This window comes from Trematomus bernacchii, unplaced genomic scaffold (genome assembly GCF_902827165.1).
Source record: "Trematomus bernacchii unplaced genomic scaffold, fTreBer1.1, whole genome shotgun sequence".
Classification (NCBI taxonomy): domain Eukaryota; kingdom Metazoa; phylum Chordata; class Actinopteri; order Perciformes; family Nototheniidae; genus Trematomus; species Trematomus bernacchii.
In genome coordinates this window covers 1-21,284 of record NW_022988161.1, presented here as the reverse complement: position 1 = coordinate 21,284, position 21,284 = coordinate 1, and the positions used below count along the sequence as shown (strand labels likewise).

Sequence of the window (21,284 nt, the reverse complement as noted above, 5' to 3'; positions counted from 1 at the left end):
CAGATGAGGACGGTCAATCCGTGTGTCTACGGTCCATTTGTTTTTCTTTATTAAACAAGTAAACGGAAGAGCGTCTGAGAGGCCTTTTTGCTTTTTACGAGGGGCGGGGCGAATCTCACTGCTATATTCTATGAGTGATACAAATATTCTTTACCAGAAGTTCTAATAAAACTGATACTGTTGGACTCGGTACTAGTTTAACTGCTACCAGAAATAAAAGGAAGTACTTTTACCGTGTACTTTGTGAGTAATCCTCAAAGTCCCCTCCATAGTACATAATGCATGTTTTCTGCTATCTTTGATGAATGATACAAATAAAATGTTACCATTAGTTCTTAATGAAATTGATACGGTTTGACTTTGTATTAGTAAGCCTACTACTAACAATACATTGAAGTACTTTTACTGTGTATTTTTTGAGAAATGAATCTTGTGGTGCTTGAAGAAATACAGACTGGCTAAGCCGGCCAGGTTATATATATATATATGCCTTTTTTTTAGCCCTTTTTTGCAATATTTATTCAAATGTCACTAATTTCCCTTCGTTTCGTATCCTACCCATCAGAACCTGCGATTAGTGATTTTGTCTATTTATTCCAAAGTCACATCAACATAAAATGAGCACAATAAGCTTATAATGTAATAATAAGAATCAGTCTTGTAATGTTATATAAAAATAGACTCCACAGAGTGTACGTACATCTGATGCGTCCCGAAGAAGTAGACCGGGATTCTCTTGTTTCTTCCACCGCCGTCACACTGACACACCTGAACACACAGAATATGACGTTAGCTAGGAATACACATCTGTACGCAGGTATTTATGTTGTGTGTGTGCATGTATGTGTGTGCGTGTATGTGTGTGTGAGTGTACCCTGGCAGGCCAGTGGGGGAATCCCTTCATCTTGGCGAACACCAGGTCTCCCTGTTTGAACTGGTCACCGTTTTTCCCCGGCATCGTGATAACTCTCACTCTCTAATGACAGAGAAACAGCCTGAAAGAAAACAGAAATATATTGAGATTACTTAATAACCATCATGTAATCAAGGGCCGTCTGAAAGACACATTTACTCATTCATTATATATATATACCAGTTTTAGTTTCACATTATGTGTAAATCTTCTCTTATCTAAGTACATATTTATGTCTGATATGTAATAAAGAAGTAGTATAAAGTGACATCAAATGAAAATACTTAAGCTAATACAACTACCTGCAATCTGTATTTGAGTAAATGTACTTTATTTACTTTCCAACCATGACAAACCGTTTTGTTTAAAAAGTCGTTTATTTCCATTTTAAGCATTAAAACCTATTTTAGAAAGCGTGAAGTTTAAACTGTGACATAAACTGAGTAGTTTCTATCTAGATTTTGTATTAATTTAGTAGCATTTATACATATATTACTGTTAATGCAAATGTGAGATATAATCCAGACAAACAAAGAGTATTAAAAGAACAATATGTATCTCTGATATGTAGCTAAGGAGTGACCTTAAAATATAGTTTCCAACCATAGAAAACGGTTCATTGTAAGGCTTTACCTGTTGCTAGATGTTATCTGAAAGGTATAAACCACATTCAAAGAGAGAACAGGTCGTTTCCTTCCATCAGAAACGTTTTTTAACCAGTTTTTAAGTATTTTTTGTTTCATTTCCAGCTCGTCGTGTCTTTGTTTACAAATACAGACCGTTAGCTCTGAAGCTAACTTTAGCATGTGGCTAAACCCTGAGCTGTAGCTGGACCCTAACTCTATGTGGTTCATATCTATCTTAATGCAAGTTTACCGGGACAATAGGTTTACATACCGTAAAAAACCGAGGGATAATGGTGTGAATCCGGAGATAAAGTCTCTGTTTTCTCTCGTTTCTAAGCTACGATCCTTGTTCTTCTTCTGTCGCCATGTTGACCGTGTACATCATGTCACGTGACAAACAGCGCTTTCCCGCTGGCGACTGTACCATTGTGTGGGGAGACTGGACTGTACCAACTCGGGGTAAATCTGTTAGAAAATGTAAAATAAAACGAATTTCGGACTAAAAAAATAAATATATATACACTTATTATCTTTCAAGGAAACGTGTTAAGATATTTGTAATTACCCTTAATGTAGATTTTATGCTAAATTATTCTTTACAGCCTTTAAGAGGCACATTATTTAACTTTCTACTACACTGAATTTATTTGATAGATTTAATATTCAAATTATACACACAATATTAAAGCTATGTTCACATTAATTAATCGATTTCTCAGTCATTTTAATATATTACAGTATTTAGGATTCAGGGAAGGGCTATTCTATTTTACGAGTACTTTTACTTTTAGTACTGTACGTATATTTCGGTGCTTTCACTGTTTAATGCACAACTTTTATTAACTGACATATTTCTTGTTACTTTCTGGTACTGAAAGTTAAAAGAAATACAGAATTAAACTATTTACAGGTGTGTTTCTTTATAGAGTATAACATGGGCAGAATTGACAAACACATGCGAGGTAGTCTCATTTTAAGAACTACGATGTATTAAATAAATATACAAAGCTGTAATTATTTACAATTTTATTACAAAAACATTTTTCTCAAACCGAGCAGACAGGCTTAAAATGCCTATGAACATAGAGCTGGTTATTATTGTGTTTTTTTAATACAATAGCTGCTTTTTGATACTGATACCAAAAAAAAGCAAAGAAAAAAGTATTTTATTATCAAAAAATATGTAAGTTTTGTAAATTCACAAAGAGACGTTGGTGTAAATCAGGAACGATCTGATCAGAGATGTAAATAAAGTCTGACAGGGAATTTATAAAAGCTTTTAACAGTCCAACACTTCATATTTTAGTGTGTGATCATGTGTTCTTATATCAGTTCATTCATCAGTTTGTCCAGTTTTTTTAATCACTTCCACTATCGCTGTCTTCCTCTTCTTCCTCCTCTCCTTCCTCCTCTTCCTCCTTCTTCTCAGGTTCCTCCATGAGTCCGGCGAAGAAGTCGTTATCTCCGTGAGCTTTCTTTGTGAGCGACTTCATGCGTCCGTCTTTCTTCTTCCTCTTGCGGTACTCGGTGACCTTGGTGTTTTTTAAATCCGAAATGTCCCAGAACTTGATCAGCTGATCGTGGGCGCTGCTCACCAGGAAACGGGAGTCCCAGGATTTGTTGATTTCCTCGACGGGTTCTCCGACATGTTGCCCGATGCACCCGATGACCCGGTTGGGAAAGAGGTTCACGGCTCTGATGGAGGAAGGAGAGACATTTATATATAAAGAAATGATGGATTATCTCAGAACTAAAGGGTTGTTGGACCATGTTACCAATAAGAAACCAATTCAGGACACAAAGACATCATATTAGACCATTAACAAAATAGTTTTGACCAGTTAAAAGCCCATTTTGGTCCAGGTTAGAGCATCGAGGAACCAGTTTATGATCCCAGTCATTAAGTTGTACCATTAGAAAAAAATAGTTTGGACTACTTGAAAATGCGCCATCGTGACATCAGCTCAGACAATTAAAAGCTGATTTTTTATCATTTGTAGACCGCTAAGAAACGAATAGACCGCTAGGAACCAGTAATCCCAATGCGATGCAGATTTTTTTTTATCATTTTAGAGCGTTAAGAAACCAGTGTATGGAACCAAGATCATGTCTGACCATTACAACACCTGGTTGGACCATTAAAAAAACAGATTTTACCATAAGAAGCCAATTTTGACAATTTTAGGTCATCAAAACATTAGATTAAAGCAGCGTTGTTAGTTAAAGGACTAGCTTGGTCCATCAAAAGAACATTTTAGGTCATTATAAGATCACAAAAACACCAATTGGACTACTGAAAGACCAGCTCGGTTCAACTAAGACCAATAAAAACCAACGTAACAGTAATCTAGGACCAAAATCAACCAGTAATCCCAATGAGAAAAATTGAAAGACATTATGGATTATCTCAGAAGTAAATGGTTGTTGGATCATGTTACCAATAAGAAACCAATTTAGGCCACAATAACATCATATTGGACCATTTAAAGCCCATTTGGGTCCAGATAAGAGCATCTAGAAACCAGTTTACGATCCCAAAGTCATCAATGTAACTGTAATCTGGGACTAAAAACCACCAGTAATCCCAATGTAACCCTGACTCACCGAATGTACCCGTCCATGGAGGCGGTGCACATGATGTTGTCGGTGATCGGCGCGATGCACTCCACGGACTCAGCTTTGATGGTGAATCGGTCGCTCGTTGCTCCGAATCCGTTCCAGTTGAAGATGTAGATGGTTCCTTCGCTGGAGCCGCAGATCACCTTCTTCCCCCGCTTCATCAACGCCACCGAGGTCAGATCTCCGGTCTGATACTCCGACAGAAGCTCGAAACGCCGCCGCTTGATGTTGAAGACGCCCATCGTGCCGTCGCCACTGTGAGGGGCAAAGAAGGTACAATTAGAGGGGTTACAGAGGGCCGTTGGTGGTGTTTTAAGGACGTTTTGAAGCATTTATGGTAGAAAAATGTCTGAAAATGTAATTTGTCGAAATGTACAAAAAAAAACTGTAGAAAAATGTACGAAAAGTTGTAAGAAAAAATGTACCTGAAAAATTAACAAATATGTATACAAATGTTTTGAATATCTATTAAATAAAAATGTAAGAAAATGTCAGAAAATTGTGAAAACAAATCCTAAAAGTTAAAGAAAACAATCTGAAATTGGAAAAATGAATCAGTATTCTCAATGTCCAAAAATATCCTGTTTTTTAACCAACTGCTTTTTTACCAATGGCAGCAACTAAAAACAATTGTCAGAATATTTCAGACCGATTTGTAAAAAAAATTAAATATTGTCCGAAATGTTTGTGAAAAATGTAAAAAGAAAATTAAATATTAAATATTTAAATAATACAAAATGATTATGAAATGTTAAGAACCTGGTAGTGAGGAGGATCCTCTTGGCCGCGTCCACTGCGATGTCACTGATGTAATCCTCGTGCTGTTTCAGATCCATGATGGCCGTCCCCTTCCTCATATCCCACACCTTCAGGAAGAACAACGGGACAAATTCAAGTCAGATTTATGCTTTTCCTCATATTTGGAAGCGATGTCGTTTTGTACACGTGAATTCCTCATCATGGTGATACTTTATCATCATAAATAAAGTAATAATATAAAATAAACAGTATATATCCCCTCCTGTACAGACCTTCAGAGTCCCCCCATCGTCCCCAGTAGCCAGGATGTTCTCGTCCACCAGCAGCAGGCTGTTGATCGGGGCTCCGTGAGCTCCTCTGATCCGAGTCACCAGCTGCCCTCGCTCCACGTCCAGCAGGTGGACCGCTTTATCTCTGGAGACGCTGTAGAGCTGCAGTCCGTCAGCAGAGAAACGCACCTGCAGAGAGAGACAGGTAAGGAGGCTTATTTTAAAGTCTTATACATCAAAAACACTGCAGAGATTTAAACCTGATATTGAATATTCCTGTTCTTTTTGAGATACAGGTAAGGAGGTTTATTTTAGAGTTTTACACACAACCTCACCTGTCTGCAGGACTTCAGGTGTTCTTTAGTAAACAACAACAGAACCTCAGAGGCCTGTACGACGAAGCCGGTTCAACCTAACCTGGATATGTTTGAGTTAGCCGGTTGGCCCAATCCAAAACATACGCGCTCTCGCTAAACTGTACTACGACGCGGGTTATCAAGTGGATCGCTCAAGCCAGCCGTGTCCCATCTAGTTAGGTGCACGTTCACATGAAAGGGGTGGTATCTGGAGCATTCGACCAATCTCAAACATGGACAAGCGTACTGACAGCGCAGCGTCATACTTCCTGAATGAAAAGTGAACTTTAATATTAGTCAAATATGAAGAAGTTAAACTTTAAACATCCATGACTTAAACACTTTACCCAGGATAAAAGCCACATAGCTGCACCTGCAAGGTGAATACAGCTGGTAAAAGAAAAAGTGTTTGAATGCGTACATTAACAGGTTTATGAAATCACTGCCCCGTCCAAGACACGAGTGGATCTGACTTTAATTACATTTGACTCGAGTGTTTCGTCAACTTAATGTGTTGCTTAAAATAATACTTCTGCATACAGTATGTGACACTGTGAGTGTTGCACGGCCAGATACGGCTCAGCTGACTCAGATAAGGAAATATATGATACATTATGATGTGATATGATATGAATGATAATGGGACACATCGACGTCTGCACTCACAGTGCCGTGGACTGTACTTAATGTTACTCTGATCTGGTTACTTATGTTGTGGCAGATATTTAAGTAAGCTTTCTTAACGCTAATGTTATAATAGTCAGATTGCTCTGGAGATGGGAGGGGATATTCTATTAATTTTCACGTTCACACAGTCTGTGATTTTTGCCGGCCGTCTTTCCTGCAACGGCAGTTTTTCTATATTTCCTCTATCCTGTAATATGACTTGATAGCTTTAAACTCTGCACACGGAGCTCTGATTGGTCAGCAGGCGGTTTCACTTGCGTTAATTTATTGACATATGTATATGTTGAACAGCAGACCCTCACCTGTCTGCAGGACTTCAGGTGTTCTTTAGTATCTTTAATAACAACAGACCCTCACCTGTCTGCAGGACTTCAAGTGTTCTTTAGTATCTTTAATAACAACAGACCCTCACCTGTCTGCAGGACTTCAGGTGTTCTTTAGTATCTTTAATAACAACAGACCCTCACCTGTCTGCAGGACTTCAGGTGTTCTTTAGTATCTTTAATAACAGCAGACCCTCACCTGTCTGCAGGACTTCAGGTGGTGTCCAGAGGACCACAGTTCCCGGGTCTCTCCCTCAGTACAGGAGTATGCATATGCGTACAGATCTCCGTCCACGTCCCCGCACACCAGCAGGTCTCGGGTCGGGTGCAGAGCCACCGTGTTGGCGATGGCCTCCAGCTTGATGTCAGCTGGAGTGTCCCTAATGATGGGCTCCTGAGGCCCCTCTTCATCATCTTCATCATCGTCCTCCTCTTTCTCTTTTTCCTCTTCCTCCTCTTTCTGTTCCCTGTCTGAGGTTTCTGGCTCTGAGGTCTCTGGAGCTTCTGGTTCTGGATCCATTTCTGGAGGATCTGAGGTTTCAACGTGTTCAGCGGGCGCTGCCATGTTGTTTTTTTCGTTTCTTCTACGGTGGAAACACGTGGAGAGTTAACAGAGGAAATGCACCACACTGCCCTCTAATGAATGGAAACGTGCTATTATTTTAGAAAAATGAAATGGAAAATAAAACACATTTGATAATAATAATAATAATAATAATAATAATGTGTGTTCTGTTTTATTCTCAACTTGTATGTATTTATTCATACATTCATTTATTTGTTTCCATATTTATTTATGCATTTATTTATTATTTTATTTATGTATTCATGTATTTATTTCCACATGTATTTATTCGTCAATTTATTTAATTATGTGTTTATTCATTTATTTATTTATGGTCAGCGAGGCTTCGTTTGTCATCGATGACGTAGGTAACATCACTAGTTATCAGCCAATCAGGAGTCGACACTGAGATGACGTTGGGACGCTCAAGATGGCGTCAGATTCAAACGGCTCCTGGATAATATTTGCTGTAAGTTTTTAATAAAAGCTTTCTATAACGTTAATTATTAATATTGTAGTGTATGTAAGTAGTTTACATTGCCTTGTGTTGGTTAAAGTAGATTAAGAGCATTGAAAGATGTTTTTATTGGAGATAAACCGTATTTGTTTGGGTTGTTTATCAAGTGGCGACAAAATCCCATTCACAAAATGTGTGATTTTCATATTGACTTGTTTATTGAAAAATATGAAGATAACTAATATAAATAAATAACATAAATACATTCGTTATGACCTTCTTTTGAATTCGGCGTATATTTGATTCACCTACCAGCAGGTAATATGAGTTTTGTCTTCAGATGTAAATTGTAAACAGTAGTAATCTCTTCGATAACCTTTTACTATATACGTTGAAATTCTATAGAAAACAGACATATTTAGTATTTTAAAGGATGCCGAATTGTAAAGTCGACCTTAATAATACGTTAACCGTCTTTTGAATTTGTTTACATTGTTGTTTATATTGACTTTAACCGTATTTGTTTGTGTTGTTTATCAAGTGGAGACAAAATCCCATTCACAAAATGTGTAATCTTGATCATAACTTCTTTATTGACAATTATGAAGATAAATTACTTAAATAAACAACATAAATCCATTATTCATGACCTTCTTTTAAATTCGGCGTACATTTGATTCACCTAACATTAGTTTATATGAGTTTCATCTCAGTTGTAAATTGTAAACAGTAAGAATTATGTTACTATAAACGTTGAAATTATGCAGAAAACAGACATATTTAGTATTTTAAATAGCGCCGAATTGTAAAGTATACCATAATTATAGGTACATCTTGTTTTATATTGTTGTAGATGTATTTATAATTTACTTTATATTATTATTGTGTTTAATTGATCGATTTGTAAACGGAGTTCGCTTTGTGGTTGAGTGCATCTGCTGGCATGGCAACGCAAGCAGCCAGGCAACTGGCTTCATCCCCCGGTAGCAAAACAATCAAAACAACCTCCATGGTGCCTAAAGAGGATTTAATACTAGCCAAAATAAATATGTCGCATTAATGTGCATTTAAACAAACATCCTCAGGGGTTTTAAAGTCACCCTGACTGCGGGGAGATGCAGGTAGAAGCAGCGGAGCGGAGGAGAGAGAGTGGCCGGAGAAAGGGTGCGGAGAGCGGGCAGAGCCGAGCGGAGCCGCGGGGGGAGAGAACCGTGGAGAGAGAGAGGTACATACAGCTACATTATGGACTTTTTTACACATATTTTTCATTTTTAAACAAGATTGTCGGATATTCCCCCCCCCCACATATGTCACTAATAATATATTTTGTACACCACTGTGTTATTATTATTATCATTATTCCCTTTGTCTTTGACATTTTCCAGTTTTTTTTCCCACTGTGTTTTCCACACACATTTCAGACACATTTCTTTAAGGATTGTTTTAAAAGAACATATTTTTCTGGCATATTTGTACTTATGTATTTTCTGATATTTTTACTTATATATTGTTGTGATATTTTGCCCATATTTGTCGTAATTTTTGCACGCATTTTCAATTTGTTTTACATATTATAACCGGGGTCAGCTCCGAGGAGAGAGCAATGTACACAGTTACTTTATGGACTTTTTTACAAATATTTCAGACATCTTTAAGATCTTTTAGGGGATATTTTTAAACAAGATCTTCGGATATTGTTCCCACATATTTCACTAATGTATTTTTCACATTACTGTGTTTGATACAATAGTTTGAAATAGTATTCCCATTTATTTTTCTATTTTATTTTCACATTTTTAAGATGTTTCTTTGATGACATCTTTAGATATTTTTTGGAAGATTTTCTTTACAGTTTTTTCTGATATTTTTCTAACAATTCTCAGTATTTTTTCACAGACTTTTCTGACATTCCTATCTAAATATTGTAAGAATTCTTTTGAAAAACTTTTGTTCCCACATATTTCTGACATATTTTCAGATTAACATTGCACATACAACTCTGGAACAAAATGGATTGTATTATAATTCAAAAGACACTGGAATATAAAGGCTGCCATACATGTAGAGGTGTATATATAGATTAATTTGTTCAGAGCTGTTTATCACTAATAATATATTTTGGATAAATATTTGATTCAGCTTTTGGAGTGGGACATATTTAATCCTTCATTTGATCACAAAATCATCTGGAGAAAATAAACTATTCATACAAAAAAAATCACATAATAAGATTAATCTGTTCACATTTTATTTTGCAGTGCGAAAGAGATTATCCCCACGATGCAACAGAAAGAGAAGAAGGCAGGAGAGAGAGGAAGGAGAGAGGGGAAGGAAGGTGAGGAAGGTGAGGAAGGGAGGAGGAAGCGGAAGGAGGTGAGGAGCAGGAAGACGGCGTCAGAAGGAGAAGAAGGAGGAGATCGGGAGGAGAAGAGGAGGAGGAGAGTCCATCAGCTGGAGAAGGAGAACCTGGAGCTGACCAGCCGACACAACCAGGAGGTGAGAAACTGGAAAAGTACAGATTTATTTTACACGTATTTTAGATTTTCTATATTTGATGGCAGGTTTTCACACAGATTACGTATTATTTAGGATATTAGCGGATGTTTTTATTACACTTTTCAGATTTCTATCTCATATTTTGTACTTATAATTATTGGATATTTAGACATTTAGAAGTCAATGTATTTTGGACACCCTATATTTATTTTAGGGCACATTTTTATATATTTTACAAATACTCTTTTTACGATTTTTGCCAACTGTTTGATATTTTTCTCATATTTTACTCTTATTTTAAATAATACGTTTGGACATTTTATACACACATTGCAGACATCTTTTGTATATAGTTTTGGAACATTTTCCCAAACATTTTTCAGATTATTTTCCAATGTATTTTGGACAGACTATATATATTTGTTGGGATATTTTTCTCATATTTTAAATAATACGTTTTGGACATTTTGAATAATTATTTTCCCACATATATCAGATTGTTTTTGTATTTTTATTTGATATTTTTCACTGTATTTTCAGAAATGTTATAAGTCTTTTTTGGACATTTTCAATACACATCAGACATCTTTTGTATTTTTTTGTTCACATTTCCCCGTAGTTTTCTGATATATTTCCCACATGTTTAAAAAAAATTCTGATTATTTTCCAATGTAATTTTGGACACCCTATCTATTGTTTTTTTGGATATCTTTCTCATATATTACTCAAATTTGAAATAATATGTTTTGGACTTTTTTTTTAAATCGTTTTCACACATTTATCAGATTGTTTTTTTATTTTTATTTGATATTTTTTCACAAATGTAATAATACTTTTTCGGAGATTTTCCAGATTATTTCAACACACATTTCAGACATCTTTTGTATATATCTTTGGAACATTTCCCCACATTTTTCTGATATTTCCCCCCCATTTTAAACATATTCTAGTAACATGTTTGGTTTCCTTTCCTCCCCTCAGGTGTGTGGGCTGCAGGCGGAGCTGACCCGTCTCAGGTGCTCTGTGGAGGGGGGGGAGGCTCAGAGAGAAGAGCTGCAGTACCAGATCACTGTGAGCCAGAGGGAATCAACCCGGGACAAACACACACTCACAGGTACACTAATCAAAACAACACACACAGACACACACTCACACAAACACACACTAAACTTTATGCACTCCAAAAAACTGCAATATACGTGTTAAAAAGATACAAAATAGCTTGTTTTATTTAAAATGTGTCCCAAAAATAACTGCAAATTACTTCGTTTTTCTGATTGCTTTGTGCTCAAATGTGTGTGTGTGTGTGTGTGTGTGTGTGTGTGTGTGTGTGTGTGTGTGTGTGTGTGTGTGTGTGTGTGTGTGTGTGTGTGTGTGTGTGTGTGTGATTGTGTGTGTGTGTGTGTGTGTGTGTGTGTGTGTGTGTGTGTGTGTGTGTGTGTGTGTGTGTGTGTGTGTGTGGGTGTGGGTGTGTGTGTGTGTGTGTGTGTGTGTGTGTGTGTGTGTGTGTCAGAGCTCCAGGTGACGGTGGCAGAGTTGCAGAAATCTCTCGACATCACGCGGCGCTGCAGGGAGGAGGACCAGCATGCATTGCAGCAGGAAGTGGAGGAGCGAGACAAACTGATCCACACCTTGAGCTCGGAGAACCAACGACTACACCAACTGCTGCAGGTACACACACACACACACACACACACACACACACACACACACACACACACACACACACAAACTAAATATATGTCAATCAGAAAGCAGGTAAAAGCCTTTTTATTGAGCATTAATAAGTGTTTCTTTGTTGGTCCAGGATCAGGAGGAGGCTCTGGAGGAGGCGCAGAGAGAAAGAGAGAAAGAGGAGGAGGAGAGGAGACGAGAACACAACAAACTGAAATACCTGGAGGAGAAGGAGGAGAGGAGCAGGAGGGAGAAGGAGGTGAGGAAGAGGAGGAGGGAGGAAGGCAGAGGTGAGGAGGAGGAGGGAGGGAGAGGAGTTGTATTAATGTCTCCTCTCTCCTCAGGTGTTGGATCAGAGAGTAAAGACTCTGGAGTCGAACATGGAGGCGGAGCGAGCCGCTCACCTGGGGTCAAAGTTCAACTCTGAGATCATCCAGGTAACGATCATCCTTCTCACCTGAGCCTGTTTGAACTCTGTGTCAAGTCTAATTTGAGAAAAGCAAAAACTGAACACTCTGGATCGAATAATGAAATGAATTGATATGTAATGTCTTTCTCTTTCCCTGGTCATGTGACGGACAGCTGAGGGGGCGGGACCTGGAGGCGACGCTGAGCTCTGAGCGAATCATCTTGCAGGAATCTCAGAGAGAGAGAGAGCTGCTGAAGAGTCAGATGAGAGAGGAGGAGAGAGAGAGGAGTGTGCAGAGCGAGAGGGGGCGAGAGAGGGAGGCAGCGCTGCACAGGTACTTTATCATCAATTCATGCAAAAGTATTTTTAGTAAAAGTGAGAAACAGAAACAGGTTTAACTTGTCTAGTTATTTGGTGAATAATAAAGCCTAGACTGCTCTGATTGGTCAACCAGCTTAGAGATGTCCCGCCCCTTAGCCTATCACGTACAATGTGTTGGAGTGCTAGCCAATAGGAGCGAGTGTTCCGTAGTGATGTCATTATGTTCAGGAAGTAAACAAAGGAGTCCAATGGAGCCGTTTTTGGCGTGTTTGTTATAGTTATGAAAAAATATATCTATTGTTTTTCTATAACATGTGTGTGTGTGTGTGTTTGCATGCGTGTGTGTGTGTGTGTTTGCATGCGTGTGTGTGTGTGTGTGTGTGTGTTTAGGCTGCAGCAGGAGTACGAGCAGTGTAAGGCTGACCTCAGCGTTGCCTTGGAGACAGAGAGGACGACGACCTCTGACCTCAGACAAACGCTGGAGGAGGAGAAGAGACGACACACACACACACACACTCTGCTGGAGCAGGTAACACACACACACACACACACACTCTGCTAGAGCAGGTAACACACACACACACACACACACACACTCTGCTGGAGCAGGTAACACACACACACACACACACACACACACACACACACACACACACACACACACACACACACACACACACACACACACATCTTTGTATGGATGAATGTTGATATTGTTGTTGTGGTTTGATTTCCCTCTCCTCTGTCCAGGCGGCTAAACGTCAGAGTGACGCAGAGGAGTGTGTGAAGCTCATCATGGAAACTCTCCAGCAACACACTGATCCCGCAGCAAAGCATGATGGGAGTTGTAGTCCCTGTGCTGACGTGTTGCAGCTGCTGAGGAAGACTCTGGAGACGAAGGAGCGACAGATCCAGGATCTGCAGCAGCTGACCTCAGATCAGAGCCGACAGCTGCAGGTACACACACACACCTGCATCTATTACAGTCGTCAAAACATCCTCCAAAAAATATTAAAGAATATTAAAGAATATATATAATAATAATATATTGAAGAACAATTTGTACATTTTTTTTCTTAATGTATTTAATTGTACAATGGAGAAACTAATACAAATCCAGTTGGCAATAGAGGAAGTATTTATTTTAGCTCTGATCCCAAAGCAGCTTGGAGGCACAGTAGCTCCCCCTGGTGGGCACCTTCAGAATAACACTTTAGTTTTTAGATTAAAATGTAACTGTTTTGTGCTTTTTTCCTCTGCAGGAGTTACAGCAGGTGTCAATCAAACTAACAGAGGAGGTGACACGCCTTCAGAAGGAGAGCTCTGATTGGTCGACGCAGAGGGAGGAGATGGAGAGAGAGAGGGAGAGAGAGAGGGAGAGAGAGAGGAAAGAAAAGGAGAGAGAGAGGGAGGAGATGGAGAGAGAGAGAGAGGAAAGGGAGAGAGAGAGGGAGAGAGAGAGGGAAGAGAGTGAGAGAGAGATGGAGAGAGAGAGGGAAGAATGAGAGATCGACGTAGATAAGTATTCAGCTCGCTCTCTTGTCTCAATTGTCGCGCGCGAGTGCATCGCGTACATGGCGTCTATTATCGCGCGAGAGAGGAAAGGGAGATAGAGATGAGTAAGAGAGGAGGTGATGAGAAGAAAGGGTGAGATAACGTCAGAAATCCAGAAGATCAGCGAATACTACGAGAAAGAGTCAAAGGTGATTATTTTTTTTTTTTTCTCCATTTTCTTTTCTCCAGTAATGTAACAAAAGAAAACTGAAATAATGTTCCTTGTTGAGACTGATCAGTGCGCGATGTGTCTGATTCAGTTCTGTCCTCTCTGTGTGAGACCGAGCAGGACTTCATTACATCGGCAACATTTAATTACACTGTTTATAATTCAACTAGACAACTGTGTGTGTGTGTGTGTGTGTGTGTGTGTGTGTGTGTGTGTGTGTGTGTGTGTGTGTGTGTGTGTGTGTGTGTGTGTGTGTGTGTGTGTGTGTGTGTGTGTGTGTGTGTGTGTGTGTGTGTGTGTGTTTCAGGAGCGTCTCTCCTTCCTGTATTGTGTGTATCAGCGTCTTCTCGCCGGCTGCGTTCTGCTCCGTCAGCCCCAAAGCATGCTGGGTAATTTCACCTGGCAGGAGCTGTGTGATGTCATCAACGAGCAGGTGGGTCAAGTGACCTCTGACCTGCGGGAGGCCAACGACAAGGTGAGAGACACTGAAATGTTAATGTGTGTGTGTATATTGTCTTTTTATTATTAAAATGTAGGTTAAAAATATGAATAATTTTATATAATAAATAAATATAAATAAATAATTAAATATAAAAATATATTTAAAAAATATGAATAATAAATAAAATAAAAACAATATTAAACGAAAATATTAATATTAAAAAAACATTCTTTCTAGTTTTAAACTAAACTCCCCTCTCTCTCTCTCTCTCTCTCTCTCTCTCTCTCTCTCTCTCTCTCTCTCCTCCCGTAGATCGCCCACCTGCAGAGTGTGTGTGAGCAGCGGAGTGTGTGTGTGCACGAGCAGCAGTGTGTGTTGTCTCGTCTGAAGGAGAGTGTGAGGAGGAGGGAGGAGGAGAGGAGCAGCCGACACACACACACCGTCACACAGCTGCAGGAGGAACTGCAGGTAACACACACACACACACACACACACACACACACACACACACACACACACACACACACACACACACACACAGCCCTCAGGTGAGTGCCGACTCAGCAGATTTGAAAGTAGAGATGGTCCCTGTGGTCCTCTCTCTGTGAGGAGAGATTTACCTCTCAGCCACAAATCTGAAAATCAATTCAAAGTGAAATCTGGTCCTGATTTATGACTCAAATAAATAGTTCATTTGTAAACCACCATGACTCTAAAGAATCCCCCTGACTCTAAACGCCCCCCCCCCCCCCCTCTGTGTCTCAGGTGTGTCGCTCTCAGCTCTCCTCCCTCCGTCACCACGCCTCCTCCCTGGAGCTCCTCTCCTCCTCCCTGACCTCCGACCTCTCTCTCCTGCGGGGGGAGGCGTCCTGCTTCCTGTGGGCGTGCGTCCTGCTGGGGGGCGCGCTCACACACACACACCTCCGCCTGCAGCAGGTGTGTGTGCAGAAGAGGGTGGTGTGCAGACGGCTGCAGGAGAGGGAGGGGCTGGAGGGCGAGGTGAGGAGGCTGCTGGGAGCTCTGGGAAAGGAGGAGGAGGAGGAGGAAGAAGGGAGGAAGAGGAAGAGGAAGATGGCGGTGAGGAGGTGGAGGAAGAGTGTGTGTGTGGTGATGGCGGTGAGGAGGTGGTGTTTGATCAGTAAACACACAGCTGTGGTGTTCAGGCTGCAGAAGGGAGGAGGCTGCAGCGCTACGGAAACACAGGAGGGTCAAATCACCCCCCCCACAGGTGAGGGCCAAGACATTTAAAACATGTCTTGAAATCTTCAGATATTTTTCTAAATATTTGATTTTTTTCCCTCGAAATTTTGAAAAAAGCAATAAAATATTTACAAATATAATTTAATTGGTGCATAACAATAATAAACTAGAGAATGCAATTCCTGAAGAAATTGCTAGTGGGAATGCTTTATGCTGAAATGTAATGTGTAAGAAGAAAGTGAAGAATTTAGATTGAAATGATACATGAACACTGGGGTCTTGAATGTGTGATGAGAGAAGAAAAGAAAGTAAAAAGGCTTGGAAAAGCAGCAGAATATTTGAACTGCAAACCTTTGAACTAACTTGATGGTGAATGATCTGTCGCCATGCCAACGGCATTTGATGACATCCCATAATTGACATAGAGCTGTTGAGGGCTGGACCGGTGATATACAAGCGAAGTTTGGGGGACGATCGGACCGTGTCCATTGGACTTACAGCGACATCCTGCTTCATGGCGAGTGGTCTGTCGCCATGGCAACGGCATTTGATGACACCCCATAATACGCTTAGATGCGTTGATGGCTGCATCGTTACCAAACCTGTCAATGTGACATCATCGTGTTCCATGATACAGGTGTTTATATTTGAGCTAACGACGACAGCTGTGTGTCACCAATAATGTATCAAATAGGTGGAACATGTTGAAGTCAGTATGAAGTCTCCATCAGACAGAAAAGAATAGGCTCAGACAGTCTGTTAAACTCCAGTGACCACGTCGTTAGCTCAAACACGAACACCTGTGTGTTATGACATCATCGTGTTCCATGACACAGGTGTTTATATTTGAGCTAACGAGGTGTGCAGAGATCAAAGGTTTCCATTGTTCTGAATGAGAGATAAACCTGTTACATGTGAACGTTTTGTGGAAGAACGATAACAGATATCTGTGAAATTTCAAAACGTGAAACATGTCAAGGAAGTTGAGTATCTGAAGTGTAATTTTTGTGTACTTTCGGGTTAATAATGTGGCCTTTTTTGCAGTTTAACTAAAGGTGTGCGGCTGCTGCTGTGAGGAAATATCTACCTGAAATTACAATGGGCTTTAATGGAGACATGTTGAACGTTTTTGTCACTTCATGCCCTCGAGGCATTTTGTTTAATTATTTTTGCTTAATTATTTGTCATTTTTCAAGCGACGAGATGTTTTCCTACGTTTGTCATGAAAGATTATGTCTCAGGAATGTAGGGTTTGGGAATTATGGCAGTTTAAAAAAAAAATATGAAGGCAAATTTCAAGATTTCTCACCCTCTAGCTGTGACATCACGCACTCTAGTTAATGTTAAAATCTGAAGAAAACCTCTTTAACAAGGTCTGAACAATGTTTAATATCTCTAAAAGTAGTCAGATTTAAAAGTTGTGTTACATGAATAATGTCAGAAAGATGTGTAACATTTTAAAGTTGGAATGAGGTTTCTGAGTGAAAGTATGAATGAACAGTTAGCAGTTGAAGTCGCATGAAGATTTGTTGAAGTCTGAAGAATATCTCCATTGACTTCAATGTTAAAAATGTGATGTATTATGGGCTGTATCTCTGGAATTATGAAAGTTATGAATGATAAAAGTAATAGCAGTCGATTCCCAACCGAGCTGAACGTTTTGATGTTTGAACGGAGTTTCTGCGATGTGGAATGTGGGAGGAGAAGACCGGCAAAATAATGGGCGGAATAATAATAAGAATTTTGTCCATAGCATAACATTTAGTGGGAATGCTGTATCAGCATTCCCACTAAATGATTTAAAAAAAAAAAGTAATGTCAAGAATTACAAATATTGACTTGATGTTTTATGAAGATGCTGATGGAGGTGTGTGTGCTCGCTGGCTGCGCTCCAAACGTCTCTCCTCCGTCATCCTGTCCTCCATGGCCGACCTGCAGGGGGCGCTAACACACACTGGTAACACACACACACACACACACTGGTAACACACACACACATACATTTATTCAGATAATGTGTTTATTCTTATTCTGATTTATTTGGCAGCAAGATAGTTTTTGAAAACAACATTATTCAAAATAAATGAGAAAATGACTACCAATTAATTATCTCTTATTTGGGTCGTTAAAAGTGAATAAGGTTGATCAGCAAATTGTAGATAAACTTATACAAAAAAGAAAGAAATAAAACATTACAAATATCTGTCTCTCCAGGCTCCTCCCCTCCAGATGTGACGCCATTGGCTCGTTCCGCTTTGTCCCGCCTCCTGGATCACCTTCTCGACCAATCAGACGCAGAGTCCGGTCTGCCTGGCTCCGGATTGGACGAGGACTCGCTGAGCGGCCGTTTGAGGGGCGGGCTCAACAGAGTGACGCCTCCACAGCCCGACAGCAAGGTATAAACATTATAATAGAATATATTAAGATGATATATTTATAATAACAGACTGTAGAATAGAACAAATAAACTATAATATCTTTTCAAAAAAATAACGAATATTCAGGGATGTCACAGATAAAATAAAAAATAAAGAATAAATGTTATTTTATATTATACAACAACACACAACATTAATTACACATAATGTATTGATCATTCCCAGGCGCTGGTGTCGACCCTGCAGCAGCACTTCCTGGTTTTTAGCCAACGGCTGCACTCGGCTGAGGTGGAGAGGCGGAGCTTAAGGCTGGAGGTAGTCAATCTGAAGAGAGGACTGCGGCAGGAGAGAGAGGAGAGCTGCAAGACGGTGAGCACACACACAGGCACACACACACACAGACAGACAGACAGACAGACAGACACACACACACCTGTACTGTCTGTGATGAACACACCTGACTCTTTGTGTGTGTGTGTGTGTGTGTGTGTGTGTGTGTGTGTGTGTGTGTGTGTGTGTGTGTGTGTGTGTGTGTGTGTGTGTGTGTGTGTGTGTGTGTGTGTGTGTGTGTGTGTGTGTGTGTGTGTGTGTGTGTGTGTGTGTGTGTGTGTGTGTGTGTGTGTGTGTGTGTGTGTAGGTCCCGGAGCAGCAGTTCCACAGTGTGTGTGTGGAGCTTCGTCAGGCGCTGGGCAGAGAGCAGGAAGTCCAGACGCTCCTAAAGGAACAAACTGACGCACAACACACACTCGGCCAAACCACTCAGGTACGTTCAATTCATTATTTAATTGTTTACCTGTTGATTAGGCAGAGAGACGTTTTGGTGTTTTTAAATCCTGACTTTAATTAAAAAACTACCCTCAATTTATTAAGAAATCATGTTTTCTTTCTAAATATATTCCAGACATTTAGACTTTTTAAAATATTCCAGGTTTTATCTTGAGACAATATTCAGATTTTCTTAATATTGAAATGTTTAGATATTTTTCTTAATATTAAAAACGTTTTTGTCTGAAATTTCCCCCGACTTTTTCCAAATAAATCAAAATGTTTTAAATGTAATTTAAAAATATAAATGCCTCTCCAGTCTCTGTGTGACGCTCGGCAGGAGGTGACCAGGAAGGAGCGCTCGCTGAGGATTCTGGGTAAACACCTGTCGGGGGTTCAGAGGGAGAGGAAGCACCTGGAGGAAGAGCTGATCGACACACACAGGTAACACACACACACACACACACACACACACACACACACACACACACACACACACACACACACACACACACACTGTCACACCTTAATAACACTTATTGTGTCATTTTAACTGCAGTAGTTCACCCTTTATTTTACTTTTTCTTCTTTCCTAGACGTAGAGATTGTCTGATCAGCAACATGAGGGCGGCGGAGATGAGTTACATGCAGGTGAACACACACACACACACACACACACACACACACACACACACATATAACCTCCTTTCTATATCTGATTATTGCAATTCAATCACATCTGAAATCTGCTCGAGCTTGGAGTGTAACGTCTGCTGTCCTCAGGTCAGGGAGAGTCTCGTCCAATCACGTGGCTGCCTGTCAGCTAAGCCCCGCCCCCTGCCGTCACTCAAGGAGCACCTGAGTGGAGCAGAGTGCATCATGGGAGCTCCGGAGGTGGCAGCGTGTCAGGTGAGGTTGAACATGACATTTTGACATTTGTATGTGTTTTGTGTATGTGTATGTTTTTGTTATTATTGTTTTATTATTTTGTAAATGAAGAAGACTTTATTTCTCGTATTGTTTGACTCTCTTTATTGATTCCTCTCTCTCTCTTCCTGTAGACTCTCCTCTCTTCCGCATCTCAACTGTTTCTCGCCTGCTGCTCACGGATTGGCTGGCTGGAACAGGAAGTCTCCGCCCACATCAGTCATGTGACCGCGCTGCGTGGCGAGCTGCAGGACGTCTGTCTCCGTGACAACCTGGCCTTCGTACCCGTGAGAGACGCTCTCAGCTGTTATGTTTTATTATAAGTTATTCATTTAAATAAACTCATAATCTTCTGTGTTTCAGGTGGAGGGTTTTCCCAAAGCGTTCCCATTGGCTGACGTGGAGACCTGGCAAGCTGTTCCTCTCTCTGATTGGTCGAAGGAGCTGCCAGTCAGTTTAAACCCCGCCCCTTTCTCTCCTCTCTCCAAAGAAGTGAAGAAGAAGAGAGGAGGAAGGAAACAGATTTAAAATGTTTTTTTACAGAAAATGAAAACTAGACGAAGATATTTAGGAATCTTTCTAGATTTAAGGTGTGAAATGTTTTTAAAGATGTTTAAAAACAGTTCTGACAATCTTATGCTGCTTTGTTGGTATTTAAAGTGTTCATCTGCAAGCAGAGCTGGTTGGTGGACAAATTGACTGAAGGCCATATGGTCGCCTGGGTGTGTGTGTGTGTGTGTGTGGATGGTGTGTGTGTGTGTGTGTGTGTGTGTTGTGTGTGTGTGTGGTGTGTGTGTGTGGGTTGTGTGTGTTGGTGTGTGTGTGTGTGTGTGTGTGTGGGTGTGTGTGTGGTGTGTGTGTGTGGTAGTGGTTGATGTGTGGTGTGACCCGAGGGCTGTTTTACTTGTAATGCGATGTTGTACGTCAAAATATTTCTCCTTTTTTACTCGAAAACTTTGTCCGGGTTTTTATTTGATGTGATAAAAACAACTCAAAACATTCATGACATGGATTGGGGGAAAAGCTGAGTTATAAAGTCAGTTTTCTGCTTTTCAGGTTTCCATGTGAGAAAAGTTTTAAAGACAGAAAAAACACGACAAACATTTTATTTTACAAACTGCTGCATCAGCACCACGACTGTGTGTGTGTGTGTGTGTGTGTTGTGTTGGGTGTGTGTGTGTGTGTGTGTGTGTGTGTGTGTGGGGGGGGGGGGGTTTTGGGGTGTGTGTGTGTGTTGGTTGTGTGTGTGTGTGTGTGTGTGTGTGTGTGTGTGTGTGTTGTGTGGTGGGTGTGTGTGTGTGTGTGTGTCGTGTGTTTGTGTGTGTGTGTTGTGTGTGTGTGTGTGTGTGTGTGTGTGTGTGTGTGTGTGTGGTGT

The 21,284-nt window shown here is 40.2% G+C and overlaps 2 protein-coding genes across 2 annotated transcripts; one reads left to right on the top strand and one right to left on the bottom strand.

Annotated features, from left to right (window-relative positions):
* Positions 1-2,550: 2,550 nt before the first annotated feature.
* On the bottom strand, positions 2,551-7,208 carry LOC117475932 (WD repeat-containing protein 55-like). The gene is made up of 5 exons (XM_034122278.1): positions 6,752-7,208; positions 5,190-5,375; positions 4,918-5,024; positions 4,144-4,413; positions 2,551-3,234 (listed from the first exon to the last, which is right to left on the bottom strand). Exons 1-5 carry the CDS (start codon positions 7,115-7,117, stop codon positions 2,898-2,900), a joined length of 1,266 nt encoding a protein of 421 aa, XP_033978169.1. The 5' UTR covers positions 7,118-7,208; the 3' UTR covers positions 2,551-2,897.
* Positions 7,209-7,443: 235 nt separating this feature from the next.
* On the top strand, positions 7,444-20,498 carry LOC117475933 (coiled-coil domain-containing protein 171-like; the record flags this gene model as incomplete). The annotated part of the gene is given in 24 exon segments (XM_034122279.1): positions 7,444-7,586; positions 8,660-8,799; positions 9,833-10,070; positions 11,052-11,184; positions 11,584-11,741; positions 11,878-12,003; positions 12,089-12,181; positions 12,327-12,487; positions 12,865-13,003; positions 13,225-13,431; positions 13,737-13,892; positions 14,130-14,177; positions 14,505-14,672; positions 14,952-15,107; positions 15,405-15,867; positions 17,695-17,796; positions 18,054-18,235; positions 18,443-18,586; positions 18,855-18,980; positions 19,302-19,426; positions 19,579-19,633; positions 19,766-19,891; positions 20,044-20,196; positions 20,273-20,498. Coding segments are annotated over 23 exon segments (3,534 nt in total). The 5' UTR covers positions 7,444-7,586; positions 8,660-8,689.
* Positions 20,499-21,284: the final 786 nt, after the last annotated feature.

Excerpts from the sequence above, each read along its gene's own strand:
- LOC117475932 (XM_034122278.1), bottom strand. The coding sequence starts at position 7,117 with ATGGCAGCGCCCGCTGAACACGTTGAAACCTCAGATCCTCCAGAAATG. Across the intron at positions 5,376-6,751 it reads ACCTGAAGTCCTGCAGACAG|GTGCGTTTCTCTGCTGACGG; the intron begins GTGAGGGTCTGC and ends CTCTCTCTGCAG. Across the intron at positions 4,414-4,917 it reads AGGATCCTCCTCACTACCAG|TGGCGACGGCACGATGGGCG; the intron begins GTTCTTAACATT and ends TGCCCCTCACAG.